The sequence below is a fragment of the Protomyctophum bolini genome (assembly GCF_963924005.1).
Source record: "Protomyctophum bolini genome assembly, chromosome: 8".
Lineage (NCBI taxonomy): Eukaryota > Metazoa > Chordata > Actinopteri > Myctophiformes > Myctophidae > Protomyctophum > Protomyctophum bolini.
Genome location: NC_137869.1, coordinates 41,626,814 through 41,644,804, shown reverse-complemented (window position 1 = coordinate 41,644,804; position 17,991 = coordinate 41,626,814). Strand labels below are relative to the sequence as shown.

The 17,991-nt window shown below is 43.2% G+C and overlaps 1 protein-coding gene across 2 annotated transcripts; it reads left to right on the top strand.

The window, feature by feature from the left end:
- Nucleotides 1-166: 166 nt before the first annotated feature.
- Nucleotides 167-17,690, top strand: ctdspl3 (CTD (carboxy-terminal domain, RNA polymerase II, polypeptide A) small phosphatase like 3). Of its 2 annotated transcripts, none has more exons than XM_080769924.1 (11): nucleotides 167-482; nucleotides 4,697-4,840; nucleotides 6,141-6,284; nucleotides 8,660-8,804; nucleotides 9,529-9,640; nucleotides 11,955-12,041; nucleotides 12,923-12,985; nucleotides 13,417-13,496; nucleotides 14,584-14,710; nucleotides 15,947-16,042; nucleotides 17,150-17,690. In XM_080769924.1, exons 3-11 carry the CDS (start codon nucleotides 6,173-6,175, stop codon nucleotides 17,213-17,215), a joined length of 888 nt encoding a protein of 295 aa, XP_080626050.1. In that variant the 5' UTR covers nucleotides 167-482; nucleotides 4,697-4,840; nucleotides 6,141-6,172; the 3' UTR covers nucleotides 17,216-17,690. The 2 variants fall into 2 exon arrangements, with proteins under 2 accessions (XP_080626050.1, XP_080626051.1); XM_080769925.1 differs by having other exon boundaries at nucleotides 6,141-6,288; nucleotides 8,670-8,804.
- The last annotated feature ends 301 nt before the right edge of the window (nucleotides 17,691-17,991 follow it).

Here is a 17,991-nt window from a genome sequence, read left to right as displayed (position 1 = left end):
CACCCGCTGGTGGTGGTCACTTCGCAGCACTGCAGCATCACTGACACACTTTCCGCTGCCACGTGAGTGAGTGGTCACGTTGAGCCCGAGACTCACCCCACCTCCCCGGCAAGATTCAAAACCCATTCACACGCATTTTAGCCCTGCCTCTGGGAGGAGACAGTCACACCACACACGGCCATTGTTAGTTGTATTAATCTACCTAGTACCTACTGGAAAATACTGGCGACTCGAGGAGGACACACAGTCAGACGGATCGACACTTTTCCATCGTTTTTTGCTAGCATATTGTTTTGTGAAAGATGAAGCTGAGGCGCCGCAAACAGCTCAACCTGAACGTGACCGTGTTGTCGCGGCGGCAGCAGCTCCACGAGTCTATCCCCCGCTCCCCCAAAACCCCGAGGAGAGCCCGGACCGCGGTCTCCATGGCCGAGTCACCCATGGCCGAGTCACCGCTACTCAACCAACCCGTCCATACCAAGGTAAAAGACAACAACACACATCCCGGTGTTGGATTCACGCTAATGTGTGTTTTCAGACATTTAACCTATTAAAACAGCCAATATTTAGCCTACTTTGTCTTTAGTAAACTTGGACCTGTCACGCTTTGCCAAAAACATCTGCCTTGTTGTGTCAAGGCTATCGTAGATCTATGTATTGAAATTAAAATCGATTGTGACTTTTATTAAAAACAAATACAGTCTTGATCCAAGGCTGCCAAAGAAAAGAGCAGATCTACAAGCGCACAACGTCTCGCAGCCGGAGGCGTTGTCAACTTGTAAATCCGCTATTTTCATAATAGGCTATTTTCCGGCTAAACTAAAGTTCTTATCAGAATAGGGTCGCTTGGTTAATTTAAAACCATAAATAAAATAAAATCCTATCTGTATTATCTCTGCGGACACCTGTCCCAATCTGTTAGTGGTGGTGTTGTTTAAATCCTCGGGAGTTCTTTATCGATTAAACAACGTTTGTGTTGTGTGTGTGTGTGTGTGTGTGTGTGTGTGTGTTTGTGTGTTCCTTCGTGTTAGCATTTCGTGCTAATGTTGCCATGACAAAGCTACATGCGCGTGCGCACTAGTAGTCTGTGGATAGTAATTTTGAGTTTTCGGCTTGTTTGTTTTAGTCTAGCAGTTGATGTCGCCTTTTAAAGTGAGAAAGGTGTAATAATAATCTATGCATCCCCTGTTCGGGCCATTCTAAAAGAGCACATTTGTCACATTACAGCTACTAGCAGCTCACATGCATGCATTGATCTGAAAGAGTTGTGAGATCTGCTCTTTTAGAGAGAATTTATGACATGGACGGCCAGATTGAAAGTAGTGACTTTTTTATCTTCTCTCATTTGTTTATCCTTAGTTAGTTTTAGTTTACTCTCCTAATTGGTATCATGTCCTGAAAAATGTTTAGAAAATAAAATTGATTATTAGTTGGGGAAACCCCTGTAAGTGAACAAACACTACTGGAACACAGCTGTTTTAACACTTAATTTCACAGACAAAAACTGTCACTTTTTAAAACCGTTGTGATTGATACTAAAAGCCTGACTGATACTCAGTCAGGCTTTTAGTGTGTGCCTTTTCACATTTTACTGTATTCACGTGTTTCTAGTTTGTTTTGATGATTGTATGTAGGCTACATGGTTTCTGCAAATTCTTAAAAGGTATTACTATTAATTTATGTGAAAATGGTGCCTTAAAACGATTTTGTCGTTATTGATGGTCTTAACAATAACATCTTAAACGTACTCAGTTCAAACCCATTAACGACAGCAATGTTTTTTTGTTGTGAAAGGAGAATTTTTACACCAAATCGCCTCTCTGAAAATTAACAAGCTTTGTGAGCTTGTACATACTGTACATACGCCCCATCCCCCAAGTGGTTCAGTTTTATTTTTATCTTTATCATTTATTTGAGGGTTTTCTCTCCTTTTTTTTTTTTACATAGACACAAGGACAACACATACAAGACTCGTTAGACAGTTACTTAAAAAATACTAACAACAATGTATGTATATATAAACAACAACAGTGGTTCAGTTTCATTCTGAGAGTGAGTGGTCATCTTAAAACGTGTCGCACGTGCTGGCACTGCAGCATCATCATCATCATGGATGGAGGATTTAACTCCAGTTAAACCAGACAAGGTCTTAGTTTTAGCCTATAAGTCAAAGTGGGTCCATGACCCATCCGCCCATCCTCCCACCAGCACGTGTATGATCGCCCCCCCCCCCCCCCCCCCCCCCTGCTGTGTGTTAAGCTCACGTGCTCTTTGCATATAGCTCACCACCACAACCTATTCCTTTCTCTTGTTTTGTTGTTTTTCTCATTTTGGGGTGTTTTTTAGCTTTAGCTTTTTGGGGTGTTTTTTTTTATCTGAGCTCACTTGTTCAAGACTTTTATTGTTACATCCTGACTGTGTCCATGTTTTTCTGTTTAATGATACTGGATAATGAGAGTACAGCGATACCAGAACCAGAAGAATTGATTGAATACTTTATTACCGGTAGTCAGAAATGTACATGGTACAGTCAGACATTAAGGCTACAAGAATAACCCAAAAAGAGCACGGGGACTGGTTTCCATTATGGTCCTTATATTATGTATTCAATTCATCACAATGTCAATCAATGTGAATGTACACAATGATGCGTGTCATCAACAAATACAAAAAAAACTACAAAGGAGGGGGGGAAAATGGCAGCAATGAAATGGCACCTCGATCCTTTTGTATAGATGGATGTTACCAGATTTTTCAACGCCAGAGTTTCCAAACGCCAATCCATCTATGGTTGTAAAGTAAACGTATAGTACGTGACTGTCCACTGTCCGCCATGGATTTGTATTTTGTTTGACACGTGGGACTTTTTTTTTTAATGCCCCATGCCTGCAGGAGCAAGTGTCTTGTCTTTTTGCAACAGCAATAGGGACAGTTTTTAGACCCGGTCATGGTCTGTGTGCTATCTATGTATTTATATTTGACAGAGCTATGTTTCATTCATTTATTATCAGTCATTGGAATTTGGAAATGGTTTTATTGCCAGGTATGTGTGCAACTGTGCACGTTTGAGGAATTTGTCTGTCAGATTGGTGCATTACAATGAATAACACAATTATTACACAACTATTGACTCAAAACATAAAGATAAGCAATTATATAAAGCTAAGCATCAATAGCTAGAAACTATTTACGGTAATGGCTATATATATTTATATATATATATATATATACACAGTAGTGTTCACTATAGTAACATTGATAGCAATCCAGTGTAGGTCTCTCCACTATACAATACGCTATATATATACTGTATATACAGTATGCCTATGCGCTGTGGTATTATAAATAGAGTATACAATGTCCATGGCATGTGGCGTGGGTGTGGCATCTGATGATCTCTGTGTGTGCATTTCTAGCTCGTGTGGACATTTATTTTGGCCTCACAGACGGGAAGACAATAATTGAGAGCCTGCTCGGGGACTACAGATGTTAAATTTACTTCTGGCCCATTTACATGGATTTGGAGAAAAAAAAGACGTGTTGATTAATGTGCATTGTCCCTGTTAAAAAAGCACCATAAGACACTGTCAATTTCGTCAACAGTGTAGATTCAACAGTCAGAGATAAGAAATAAATAAAAAAATGCATCAGATCGGTTCTGTAGCCTAATATGGATATCAAACTCGGGCCTTCAAATTTGATGTCATATGACATACGTTGAACGAAGCAGGTTGTCTCAAACAAGCTATACTACAGCAGTGTCCTACACAAATGTCATTTTGTGTCACTTTAGAACTACAGAAAGCATCTGATTGGATGAAGCAGTAATGTAACATATTACAGTATTTTATATAATAATGATGTGGGTGTATAATCTGAACTAATTCACATTAAAGTTATTTACTGTCGTACAGAAACCTACTGAATCTCTAGGTTTCAAGATTTTCTTTACCCATAAATCAATGCCTGGCCATACTATATACGTCTTCTACACTAGTCTCACACAAAAGTAGCAAAAAATAGCCTACTACTCTATTGGCTATTTTTGCTATTTAAAATATTGAACCAATGAAAAGTAACAAGGGCTTGTGTGACTAAATATCAAATCCAATCACTTCGTTTATAGAGCAGTGTTGAACCAAAGGGCTGTATACACGCATAAAAATACTAAAATACCAAGAGCAAAAATAATACACATTCAATGATTTCAGCAGGACAGTGAGGACACCATATAGACAAAAAATATTTTTGTACATCCTTGTACATATCCAAAGTTCCAAACACTTTGGTGTTAGCATTATGTTATAATATAAACACCAGCTCAGTGACCTTGTGGTTAGAGTGTCCGGCCTGAGGACTGGGAGGTTGGGTTCAATCCCCAGCCAGGTCATACCAAAGACTGTGAAAATGGGACCCAATGCCTCCCTGCTTGACACTCAGCATCAAGGGTTGGATTGGGGCTAAGACCCTGCGACATACTAGCGTCATGTCCAGGGGGTGTACTTGTACATCAAGCTGCCTCACGCTACAGAAACAGGAGATAGGCTCCTGCCCTATGGACTGACATAGAAACATAGCTTTTTCAGAAAACTGTCAGGATGTAGAAGACAGCAAGAGTGTCACGCTATTCTGCAGATATAATGTATATTATGGACGTTTTATTGACCCATGTTTTTTCCCTTCCTTTACACTACAGGATGATGAAGATCCTGAGTGGATCCTGAGTGGATCCGCCCACTCAGACGATGAAGAAGATTTCGTTCCCACGGCAACCAGGCGGCCTATGCCCGAGGTCGAGGGGGGAGGAGGCGAGCCGTTGCCGTTGCCGACAGTGAGACGGGTACATACAGGACTGACCACCACAGTGTACACCTCCCGTTGTCTTTGTTTTCATTCACTTGTGTTTTCTTGTGTTTTAGCATTAATTCAGTTCATGGCTAGGGATGGAGCTTGTTAATTTTTATTGATAACGAGTGCCTTATCGAGCCGGGTTCTTGTCGAGCCCACTATCGAGCAGGGTATAGCGGGCCTAGGGCCTTCAAATACAGTACTTTTTTTTTAAAGATTTTCTTTTTGGCTTTTCTGCCTTTTATTGATAGTTTCAAGTGGAGATTGACAGGAAAGAGGGGGAGAGAGAGAAGGGGAGAGACATGCAAGCAAAGGTCGTCATGAACGGGACTCGGAACACGCCACACGCCACACGCTGTCAGGCCAGAGCCTATATATGTGGCATGCGCCCGGACCACTAGGCCAGCGGGCGCCCCAAATACAGTACTTTTCTAACAGACGGAAGACCAAAGAAGTGGTTTCGGCACTTGGCGAGGTGTTTTAAGTCTGTCGCGTGGACAGACTTGGTCAGTGTGATTAGTATATTCAGTTTGCCGACCCTGTACAACGTATATATTAATCAACTGTACACAATGATGCCATCACAAAACGTAAAGGTAGAAAGTGTGGCCCAGGCGGTGGCGTAACCGTCTGGTAATCCAGTCGCAGTGTGGCCGCGGGTTCGACTCCCGAGCCCGACACGGCCTTTACTGCATGTCTTCCCCCCATCTCTCTCCCGTTTCCTGTCAGCCTACTGTCTGTCCCTTCAAAAAACCAAAGAAATATCTTTAAAAAAAAAAGAAAGTAGAAAGTGTGAGTGATATATTTTTGTAAGTGTGTATATATATATAGCTCTATATTAATTCCCATAAATCATTGCTATAGAGACAGTGTTTGATCAGTAACAGGGCCCAGTGTCTTCCCATTTAGTAAACGGACTAAACGGGATTCCAATGTCATACAATCCGGAGAGAGATCTCATACAAGGCATTTGTAGAATCGGCCTCGGGCCTTAATGGGTAAACCACACAAATGCAACTCTTTTTTTTTTTTTACCCGACTCCTTTGATGTGGTCGACCATGCAAGGTCGGCGAGGCCATATTCAAGCACACAGAGCAGTAATAGTGGCACACTTTAGCTGAGCCGTGTGTCGTTTTAACCAAACAAAAGGCATGTCTTCTGTTAAGCCGTATACTACACTACAAGTTATCTATTATCGTGTGTGTGTGTGTGTGTGTGATTTGAGACTATAGTTTCTTGTCTTGTTGGTTCAAGTTTTCTTGTTTTTATTTCGTGGCTGGCGGCGTTTCAGACACGGCCTTCAAGACGCCGCTGCGGTCGGCCATGCGACGGCGCCGGGTGCTGGCCGAGATGGACCCGGGCTCTCCGACGTGCAACGGCACCTCCCGAGGCATCTACACTCCCATCGTTCGCTTCCTGTCCCCCTCCAAAGAGAGTGAGTAGTACAACACCCTTTTGGTGTTAGCATTATGCTATGCTTTAGCTGTTGAAAAATAGCAATACCTACAAGCTCGTAGCGCGCCACTCGGTGGCGCGCTACGAGCTTGTAGGTCTGCTATTTTTTGAAAAATCGAAGAACGACTGACATATAGAAACATGGCTTTTTGCAGAAAACTGTCAGGATGTATAGAAGACATTTTTTTTAATCTGATCTCAGGTCAGAATGGGTTAAAAAAGTTCTCAGTCTCCACGAGCTGATTTCAGTCATTTGGAGTCCATAGAAGTCAGCATGTCTTCTATATGGAAGCATGTTGCACCATGTCGATAAGGCTACTTTCGGTTATTATTTTGAAGGTATATTCAGTGATTTCACTTCATTCCAATACATATATTTTTTTTGGGGATAATCCTCTGTCACACAGCGTCGTACGAAGCCAACTCTTGTCGTGACAAATCATGACAACACACACAATATTTTGGACCAAACAAATAATTACAAAGAAGAAAAACAACAAAAAAAGCTGTTTTTTCCTACTTTTTAATTATTTGTTTGGCCCGAAATATTGTGTTTGTTGTCATGCTTTGTCACGACAAGAGTTGGCTTCGTACGACGCTTAAAAGGTCTTTAAATAATCTAGAAATGCCTATGGGAAAAATGCATTTGGATTCATTTCCTGGGCCACTCGTTGTTCTGAAAGGGGGAGGGACTGCGACGCTCTATTGATTCCACAATTACCAGCCCCATGTCCAGAGACAATAACTACTTTAACACATGAACACGTTTAACCCTTGTACAACTCGCATTTAAATCATTTACACATCATCCACAATAATGCACATATTTACAAAAACCCTACAGTTGGTCTGCTCCAGTGGGATAGACTGAGCAATGAGCATGCTCCCTACAATGGAGTCGGGCACTATAAAAGGCAGCCTCGTGCTACAATCGGGTCCTTCCCCACTGGTCAGCACCAGGAAGCACTGTGGTAACACATGTCAAACATTCTCCAAACATGATTCACAACCTGGAGAATAAAGGTGAGACTTTAACCCATTGTTGTGTCCTCATACATGCATACATCATTAACCCATTTTGAGCGTGGAACCCGTTTTGGTTACGTTATGCTTTAGCTATTTTTGAAAAATCGAAGAACGACTGACATTAGAAACATGGCTTTTTCAGAAAACTGTCATTTTCAAAAAGACATTTTTAGAATCTGATCTCAGGTCAGAATGGGTTAATAAACATATAGTTTAGGGGAGAACACAAGAAAACAGTCTGTCAACTATTAAATGAGTCAGTGGCAGGGTAATCTGCCACATCCTCCCTACTATAGAGTGTGCTGACCATATAAAGGAGTTCCTTCCTCAGAGGACGCCTTCCTCCAATCATGATCGAGTGGGGGTGGGCCTTGGTGCACGTGCTCTTGGCCTGTTGTGTGTGTGTGTGTGTGTGTGTGTGTGTGTGTGTGTGTGTGTCCCACTGTAGAGCGTGTGCATGTGCACATCTTGTTACCGGGGGTAGACCGGGGGGGGGGGGGGGGGTTTCCAAAACACCCAAAATCACTGAATGCTCCTTTTTAAGAATTAAGATTAGAGCATTTGAATTGGATGCAGAAGCATCTTCCATAAACTCCTATTATAGGCTAGTGGTCTGGGAATATTTCATAAAAAGCAAGCCTCAATCTGTGCTTTCTTCAGCTGGATGGCAGTATGTCGAACAGCAGCAACAATATTAACTAAAAACATCCTCATTTTATATATTGTGTTTAGGAACTATAGTGTGGGGCGGGGGGGGGGGGGGGGGTCCTTTCATACGGTTTCCCAAATGGCACACAATTCAATTCAAAGGGCTTTATTGGCATGAGAAAACATATGTTTACATTGCCAAAGCAGAAAGAACAATACAGCAATGCAATCAAAACAAAAATGATGTACATTTGAAGGTCAGAATCTTCAATAGATCAAATTCTATGTACCAAGGTCACTCGATGCAGGTATAGTGCAGGAATATATACACAATGCTTAGTCTTTAGGGTGGTTGTGTTCCATTTTACATCCTTCTCCTATCACAGCAACTCACAAATCTTGCTGCTGTGTTTGCACATTGTTGTACTTCGCCCAGCAGATATGGGAGGTTTTTTGTCTTCAAAATCTCCGTGTGTGGTTGTAATCTGTGGGAAGGCATGCGTCTCTGATGTCTTGGTACAATGGACAGATGGTTAGGAAGTGTAGCTCGGTTTCCACTTAATTTTGTGTGCAGTGGGTGCACACACTAGGACACGATTTTTCAGGAGATTTTATTTATCTTTAATCCATGTTTTATCCATGTGTGTGTGTGTGTGTGTGTGTGTGCGTGTGTGTGTTCAGATCAGTGCAGCGGCAGCCCGTGCAGGGTTCCCAGGTCCGGCGACGTGCTGATGAGTCCCACTCCGGAGCAGTGTGTGTTCGGCTACGGCTCCGGCTCCATGAGCCTGCTGTCCGGAGACGAGGACAACGATGAGGTGTTCAACCCGTAAGTGTCACCCACCCGACCCTAGCCTGGAACTCACCTATGCTTTCTATGGCATAGGCAGCTCCTGGCAGGATCCGCCGGGAGAAACTATGCGCAGCTGTGCGACATGAGACTAATTACTTAGAGCGACACAGAGAGAGAGAGAGAGAGAGAGGAGTGTGCGTCTGTGCGTCAATTTAACAAAGGTGCAGACGATCAGAAATCAGCAGAGAGTGATCGACGTTTGCTCTACTCAGTCGGTAGAGCTCTCGCCTGTGTGTGTGTGTGACCACAAGGTCATGTGGGCTAGATCACCGGGCACCGTATGAGCATAGCACGGCTTGGACGTGGCAGGTCGTTGCAATCTGATATGGACGATAAGCCCCTCCGACCTACTTACTTAATTACTCTCAAACAACTTGGCATAATTGATCAACAATGCTGACGGTGTCATTCTTCCTGACCTGCATTCTGTTGTCGACTTTAAAAGGGATACTTCACTTTCACACATTAGAAGAACATTCTAACGCACGAGGGGCTGTGGTCTTTCCATCACTATTAATATTATTTTATTTGAGACTTTTAAGTGAAATAAAAAACTATGAATGTATAAACATGCCTGGAGAAGCCACTTGCAAGCCCCTGTGGAGGTTTTTTTTAGGCTTTCTCCTTCACATTTTTCTATTGACCTTGTATCATTTCCGAAATATTTTTGTATGTGAAAATAAATTTTTTTTGGTTTCAGATGTGCTTTCGTCAAGAACATTCCTTCGCGTTCTCAGCAGTCCACGCCGTGTCCGCGAGACATTCCACCCAAGACCAGGAGCATGCCGGACGCCACCATGGTCCTAGACCTGGTCAGTTCACTACTATAGACGCCACCATGGTCCTAGACCTGGTCAGTTCACTACTATAGGTCCACCATGGTCCTAGACCTGGTCAGTTCACTACTATATACGCCACCATGGTCCTAGACCTGGTCAGTTCACTACTATAGACGCCACCATGGTCCTAGACCTGGTCAGTTCACTACTATATACGCCACCATGGTCCTAGACCTGGTCAGTTCACTACTATAGGTCCACCATGGTCCTAGACCTGGTCAGTTCACTACTATAGGTCCACCATGGTCCTAGACCTGGTCAGTTCACTACTATAGGTCCACCATGGTCCTGGACCTGGTCAGTTCACTACTATAGGTCCACCATGGTCCTAGACCTGGTCAGTTCACTACTATAGGTCCACCATGGTCCTAGACCTGGTCAGTTCACTACTATAGGTCCACCATGGTCCTAGACCTGGTCAGTTCACTACTATAGGTCCACCATGGTCCTAGACCTGGTCAGTTCACTACTATAGGTCCACCATGGTCCTAGACCTGGTCAGTTCACTACTATAGGTCCACCATGGTCCTAGACCTGGTCAGTTCACTACTATAGGTCCACCATGGTCCTAGACCTGGTCAGTTCACTACTATAGGTCCACCATGGTCCTAGACCTGGTCAGTTCACTACTATAGGTCCACCATGGTCCTAGACCTGGTCAGTTCACTACTATAGGTCCACCATGGTCCTAGACCTGGTCAGTTCACTACTATAGGTCCACCATGGTCCTAGACCTGGTCAGTTCACTACTATAGGTCCACCATGGTCCTAGACCTGGTCAGTTCACTACTATAGGTCCACCATGGTCCTAGACCTGGTCAGTTCACTACTATAGGTCCACCATGGTCCTAGACCTGGTCAGTTCACTACTATAGGTCCACCATGGTCCTAGACCTGGTCAGTTCACTACTATAGGTCCACCATGGTCCTAGACCTGGTCAGTTCACTACTATAGGTCCACCATGGTCCTAGACCTGGTCAGTTCACTACTATAGGTCCACCATGGTCCTAGACCTGGTCAGTTCACTACTATAGGTCCACCATGGTCCTAGACCTGGTCAGTTCACTACTATAGGTCCACCATGGTCCTAGACCTGGTCAGTTCACTACTATAGGTCCACCATGGTCCTAGACCTGGTCAGTTCACTACTATAGGTCCACCATGGTCCTAGACCTGGTCAGTTCACTACTATAGGTCCACCATGGTCCTAGACCTGGTCAGTTCACTACTATAGGTCCACCATGGTCCTAGACCTGGTCAGTTCACCACTCCACATAAAACGGATCTTCAACCACTTTAACCCATTCTGACCTGAGATCAGATTTCGTACGAGGTTTCCACTGGACACACACTGGTCTGATGAACCCATTCTGACCTGAGATCAGATTCTAAAAATGTCAGTCGCTCTTCGATTTTTCTAAAATAGCAGACCTACAAGCTCATAGCGCGCCACTCGGTGGCGCGCTATGAGCTTGTAGATCTGCTATTTTTCAATAGATAAAGCATAACATGATTCTAACACCAAAATGGGTGCCCGGTCAGAATGGGTTAAAAACCCTAGTAGTGTTCCCTATTCTCGGGCAAACATTTTGTTAAAATTGCCCCGCTACAGTCTATTATAGCTTGTCGATTGTCGCAACGCAACCCATTAATTAACAGCTTGTAGAGCGGCTATTTTTGAGATTTGGTGTTGGGGGGTGGAGGCTAGTTTAGAGCACCTGAAGGTCAACTAATGGAGAACCGAAGTCTGACATCTGGCGCATCTTTCTCCTCCCCCCCCCCCCCCATTCTAAATTCCCAAGGACTCTGTAGAGACTATCAAATATGAGTGACTGACTTGTGTAAACGATACAGGCTCACCTCCCTGGCAATGGCGCTGGGACAATGAATATATTTTCGGACCATACATTCTTATATGAGATGATTCTAAGATGACCCAAATAATGTTAATTTTTCCATAGAGAAGAATGTCCGTGACTCAGGGGTCGAGCGAGTCAACGTCAGGACTTATTATAGTATAGGGTTTAAGTAGTTAAGCTATTGTGTCATGATGATGTTGATAATCTGCTGATGAATGATATGATGATAATGAGCTTGAAGATTTAAATTGGGAATAAAAACAGAATTTGAATGTACCACCCTGATGCCACATATTGTTTGGGAAACGGAGCAGTAATGTGGGTGGGGGAAGTGGGGGAGGGTCCTTTCAGTGGTTCAGAAATCACTGATTTATTGGGATTTGTGAGATTATTATTATTATTTTAACTCTGCTGTGTGTCTTTGTAGGATGAAACGCTGATGTTCAGCTCTCTGAGTGTCATCCCAGACGCCGAGTACTCGTTTCAAACGCCCTTCCAGGACCATCAGTACAAGGTTTGTCGACTCTTTACATTGTCTCACATGACATTTAGCGGGTGGTAAGGTTGCGCGATATATATATCGAAGCGTGACCTTCATCAAGGTAACCTCATGCGCGATATACGTAGCACGAGAGGCAGCTTTTATCGCGGCAAATGGGCATGTCTATTTGACGATCGAGCGAACCCGTCGGTGATCAAAGGATAAATCCAAATTGAGCGCAGCTGCTACTCCCCCGTCACCTCTGAGGCCAGACTCACACAGTCACGTCCATTATACACACCTGTGTTTCCTGTTGATATCAAGTAGTCTACTTCCCACTATATTGGATATTCTATATCTCTTGTACAATGTTTAATTATAAATGATATAGGTAGAGGCCTCGTATAAGCCCCTTGGGCTTTTTTTGCCTCAGCCTAGCACGTTACCCTTCTTATATGTATATGTTCACTGTGTTGTTTTTATACTGTGCTGAATAAATAAATACAAATACAAGTAGCTCCTCATGATACTACTTCACACAAAAACCAAAAGGACACTTTTATTTACCAGCCTGAATGGCAACAGGCCTGATATTTTTATTATTGTGTTTAGGCTACGTGAAATAACGCAGCTGAAAGTAAAAGGCATTATATTGCCAGCTTCATTTCGTTCAGTGACTCTCAACCGTTTTCATTTTAAGGGCCCACACTCTCAGTTTCATATACATTAGGCCAGAGATCTTCCTCAGGGTTAATTGAACTCTGATAGTGTGCAAATGTACAGTACCCACCCACATTTATCCTTTTTGGTTCCATTTGCGAAATAACATTAGAATATGGAGCTGAGAGCTTTCTGCCCGACAGCAGCAACGATATGAAATGACTCAACGTGGCTTTCTCTGGTCCTCGCCACAGGTCTACATGACTTTACGACCAGGAGTTCAGGAGTTTCTGCAGTCCATGTCCAAAGTCTACGAGGTGCGTTTGGTTCGTCTTCTTTGGGGGAGTGTTGAGTGGAAGTGCAGTTTGTTTTCAATTATCTGTTGTGTAGTAGTAGTAGTAGTAGTAGTAGTGAAATGTAACTCGTAGGATGTATTCCATGTTGTTGGCCTACGTTCAATTCAACCCGTGTACACAAACGATAAAGTTCGGTACTTAAAATACACAGACCTCTTCGTCCTCTGTTACACACCCTCTCACTGCATACTATGTGGTCACCTTTCCTTGAAGTTTATATTCTGCTTCAGGTGGTCTTTTTTTATTTGTCATCACTTCCCCATCTCTCTGTTGGAGCCCCATGTTAGTTTTGGTTGTCTTTTTACGTGTGTGTTTGTGTGAGCAAACTCGGCGTGACTTTCGTCTGGACAGCGTTTCCATATCGGTAACGTGTGCGTGTGTTCTGTTCTTAGCTATTTGTTTACACATCTGCTAAGAAGTCATACGCAGAGAAGATACTGGACGTCTTGGACCCGAAGAGAACCATATTCCGGTACGTTCCTCCAAAGATCTTGTCCTATTTGTCCGTTCTGTCTCCATAAGTGAACAGAGAGCCTATGGCGTTACTGTCGGGCAGAAACGGGCATTATAAACATTTAACCAATATAAAGTATCAACAAGCGCTTGTAACTTAAGAATAACTACATTGGAACCCGTTCTCTGAACAGTAACGGGTTTTGGACATACAAGGTTTCCACCCGACAAGTTTTAACTGCCTTCCGTTGCCTAGCAAGCAACACATGGCGGTATGCTGCCGATGGCTGGCCAAAATTGCATGTTTTCATTCCACTGTTTACACTCTGTCTGTACCTGTGTAAACTGGAAGAGAGCGCCCGCACATTTTCTGTGTTGATGTGTGTCTTTAATGGTAATGTGTAACTGATATCATTGGTTAAAACAAAAAGCACACCCGTGTGAACTGAGTGGTGCAACTCCCCTCTCTCCCCCTCCCCTCTCTCTCTCTCTCTCTCTCTCTCTCATTAGCAGGCAGCAGTGCAGCACTAATAGTATCTCTCTCTCTCTCTCTCTCTCTCTCTGTTTCTGGCACAACAGCGCCCCTACTGGTAGTCAGTCATACTGGTGCTCATGAACACATACTGTACATAGGCACATACATAGGTGTAAATCAACACATAGGTGAACACGGACATTGCTGTTCCTTGGAGTGGTTGCACCACTCAAAAAGAGTTTTGTTAAAAGGTTAAGTCAGGGGGGGGGGGGGGGGGTTACTCCACTCAGTTAACACAGGTGTGATTTTTCTTGTGTCCTGTATGAGTTCTCCTGATTGGACATTCTTTATTAATTCGGAAAAGCTGCCACCAAAGTAGCAGCTACTCTTTCTACTATACATGCATATAAAACAACACGGATAAAAGGATAAAATTGTTATCCTGACCGGGAAATTATTTTACAGTTTAATATACAGATGGGGAGAGCCCCTGTTACTAAACAAACACTCTGTAGCACCGATTTACTATCAGAATGTAGTGCTCTTCTTTAACAGATACTATAACAAAGAATACTGTATATCGCCTAACTGCAGCTGTTTAATCTTTTTTTTCCCTCTTTTCCCTGTATAGACATCGTCTGTACCAGCAGGACTGTGTGTGTGTTCTGGGTCACTACATCAAAGACCTGGAGGTTCTGGAGAGAGACCTGGCCAAGATGGTGGTCCTGGACAACTCCCCCCACACCTACCCATATCATGTACGTCTCTCTCTCTCTCGCTCTTTCTCGGTCGATCAGCACTGCGGACTTCCAGTTTTAATTGTAATGCTTTTAATCCCTCCGCTCCGTGGTTCTGTATCGCATTTGTTGGTCATGGACACATTTTTATAGGTCCCTTTTATTATTTTGTTTATTCACTTTATTATCATTATTTCAAAACATTCCCAAAAAAAGCTGTTTTTTTTTCCTCATTCATTTCACAAAACAAACAAACAAATTCAAGGATTTATTTTCAGTAATTTCTTGAATAAATAAATAAATAAATCCATAAATTATAAAACAAATGTTTGGCGTGAAGTGACCCATTGTGAGCTTGTAGATCTGCTATTTTCACTAGTTTGGGTCCCGGGGAGACTTTTGTGTCGCAGGGTAAATAGTGTGGGAACCACAACCACAGCTGTTGCACTTGCAGTAGGGGCTGGGCAGCAAGATTATTTCAAACTTTCATTGGAAATCTTTTCACAATTTATTTTGCATGTCACAATTATTAAGTGGTTATTAAAACACTAACTTTGTACATGTACAATAATTCTTCTTATATTGTACTACAATATAATAAGAAAAGTCATTTCGGATTTTACCATTGGCTTTTCAGACGGGTGCAGGTCTTTTTTCCGACAGCATATTGATCCGAAACCTCAATCCTAACCTAACCCTAACCGCAAGCACGGGAGCAGCGCATGTCGGACCATCGCTTTTTCGCATCGCAGCGAATGTCCCCCCGCTGCGGATCGGATCGTTGCCCCGTCGGCTAGAATGCTGTCGGAAAAAAAGGCCGCCTCCCATTCAGACAAAGAAAAGGGAAGAAAAATGCTCATCTTGCCTGCCAGTAGACTTGGGTGAGGTGCTGAGTCATAATGAAGTATATATGAAAAAAGAAAGGGAGGCTCCTCTCACTCAAATCTGTGCAAAATCTGATTTTATCATTTTCAAGAAAAAAAAATTGGTCGTTATAGACCTTAGAGCTTAGACCATTGGCTATTCTAAAATAGCAGATCTATAAGCTCACAGAGCGTCACTTCGTGCCGCGCTGTGAACTTTTTGAAAAATTGTGAAAGTCTTTTAAAAACGTTTGTTGAATAATTTAGAATTGGGGGAAAAAGCGTGAGAACTACTGATCTTTTAACGGGTGAATTGCCCAGATCTAGGTTGCAGATGTCGCATTTATTATAGGACACTGCATGTCAACACGCGTGTGTTCCAATGGTTTTGTAGATGTCGAACACCATCCCAGTGAAGAGCTGGTTTGGGGACCAGACGGACCGGGAGCTGCACAAACTCATCCCGTATCTGGAGAAGCTGTCTGGAGCAGTAAGTCACCGTCTGGGCTGGCGTATTTTAGGCTCCTTGTGTGTTTTTTAATTTGTGGACCGTCGTTTCGGAAGGGAGTCTTTTTTTTTTTGTGTGTGTTTGACCCAACCAGTAATTACCCCCCCCCCCCCCTCCTACGCTGGCCTGGGCTTAAACCTCCGCAACACAGTCTCGCTCTGCTTTCTAAACATCTGCCGTATACACCGAGGGAGGAACTCCCGAAGCGGAGAGGAGAACCCAGATGAATATACATGTACAGCTATGCTTACATAAACTAATGTGCTGTCTGTCGAGTGTGTTGATACGTCACACCTACTGTTTAGACTGGTGTGTGTGTGTGTGTGGGGGGGGGGGGGGGGGTGTGCTTCATTTATCCCATTCTGACCTGAGATCAGATTCATACGAGGTTTTCCACTGGACACACACTGGTCTGATTAACCCATTCTGACCTGAGATCAGATTCTAAAAATGTCAGTCGTTCTTTGATTTTTCAAAAATAGCAGACCTACAAGCTCGTAGCGCGCCACTCGGTGGCGCGCTATGAGCTTGTAGGTCTGCTATTTTTTCAATAGCTAAAGCATAACATGATGCTAACACCAAAATGGGTTCCCGTTCAGAATGGGTTATCCTCCCAAAGAACTATGGTGGGGCGTGCTAAATAATATAAGAACCACTCTACAAGCTATCAACATGTCTTATAAGTTACACTTTGTGCTGTGATGAGAGCTTGTACATCTGCTATTTTAAATGAACTCAAATCTTCTCTTCTGGGGGTCCCTGGCACAAATATTTTCAGATGGGGTTCCGCACTCCGCAGCCAAATTCATTTTGCGGAGGATTTTCTTGGTCAGGAAAAGGTTTGAGAACTACTGATTTTAGAAGTCATTTGTATTTTGAAGAATAGGCCTCGGGTCTTATTGGGTTAAGCCCTTCTTAACCCCGATATACTTAGTGGACCGGGGTCCCCCAGGGCTCTATACTAGGTCCGCTCGTACTTCCCCACTACACCAAATCTATTCGCCCCAGAATAGGGACGCTAGGGTTCAAATTGTCAAGTCACTTATTATTAACGCTACTCTGCTCTCTTGCTGTCTCTCTGTGTTCTAGGAGGATTTTCGGGAAGTGTTGAAGAGAAGGAAGGACCACTTCCACAGGCTACTGTCTGAGGACTGACGGACTGACTCGCACAAACCCGTCGTCATTCGTTCATTCGTTCACTGTTCTATTCGATGGACTCCAGCGTTCTTCACCTGCTTAATGAATGAGAGTGGTCTGGTGTGCCAAACATGCAACTGGTCCTTCCTCTTCAAAAGAAAAGGACTACCACCTTTCTACACCACAATGAATTATCTCACAACTCCATGTAGTGCAACAAACAAAGATGCATATTGTAAATATTTTCTTTTTTCTTTTTTACGCATAGGTGGTAATTCCTTTAAAAGCCACCTCCTTTCTACGGCCATTTCTACACAACAATGAATTATTTAACAACTCTATGTAGTGTAGAAACAAACTAATGTTGTAAATATTTTTCCATTTTTTGCCTCTTTTATATGCAGTATATATATATATATATTGAATGCTATCCTTAAGTTAAAGTGACAGGACAATAAAGAGTTGGTCACATTAAACTACTTGGGTATTATTTTTCTTTGTGTTTGTGTGTGTGTGTGTGTGTGTGTGTGTGTGTGTGTGTGTGTGTGTGTGTGTGTGTGTGAGAGAGATAAAGCAGTGGTTCTAAAAATGAGGTCATCCAGGGGTCCTTGGGGAAAGGACCACATGGCATGGAAAAGTTAAAGAACTACTTGTCATAAAAAGTGCATTCTATAGTTTTTGTGTTGTGTTGTGTGTACACTACAGAGGAAGCCCCGTCCCGTCCCCCCGCCTCTCCCCTGAAACCCTATTCCACCTCAAATAGGTTCCTCCTGTGATATGTGGCCGTCCCACAA

What these genes read in the sequence shown, in the direction of transcription:
- ctdspl3 (XM_080769924.1), top strand. Translation starts at nt 6,173, where the DNA reads ATGCGACGGCGCCGGGTGCTGGCCGAGATGGACCCGGGCTCTCCGACG. An exon ending in TCCAGGACCATCAGTACAAG is followed by an intron (nt 12,042 to 12,922) that starts GTTTGTCGACTC and finishes TCCTCGCCACAG; the next exon opens with GTCTACATGACTTTACGACC. An exon ending in CCCACACCTACCCATATCAT is followed by an intron (nt 14,711 to 15,946) that starts GTACGTCTCTCT and finishes ATGGTTTTGTAG; the next exon opens with ATGTCGAACACCATCCCAGT.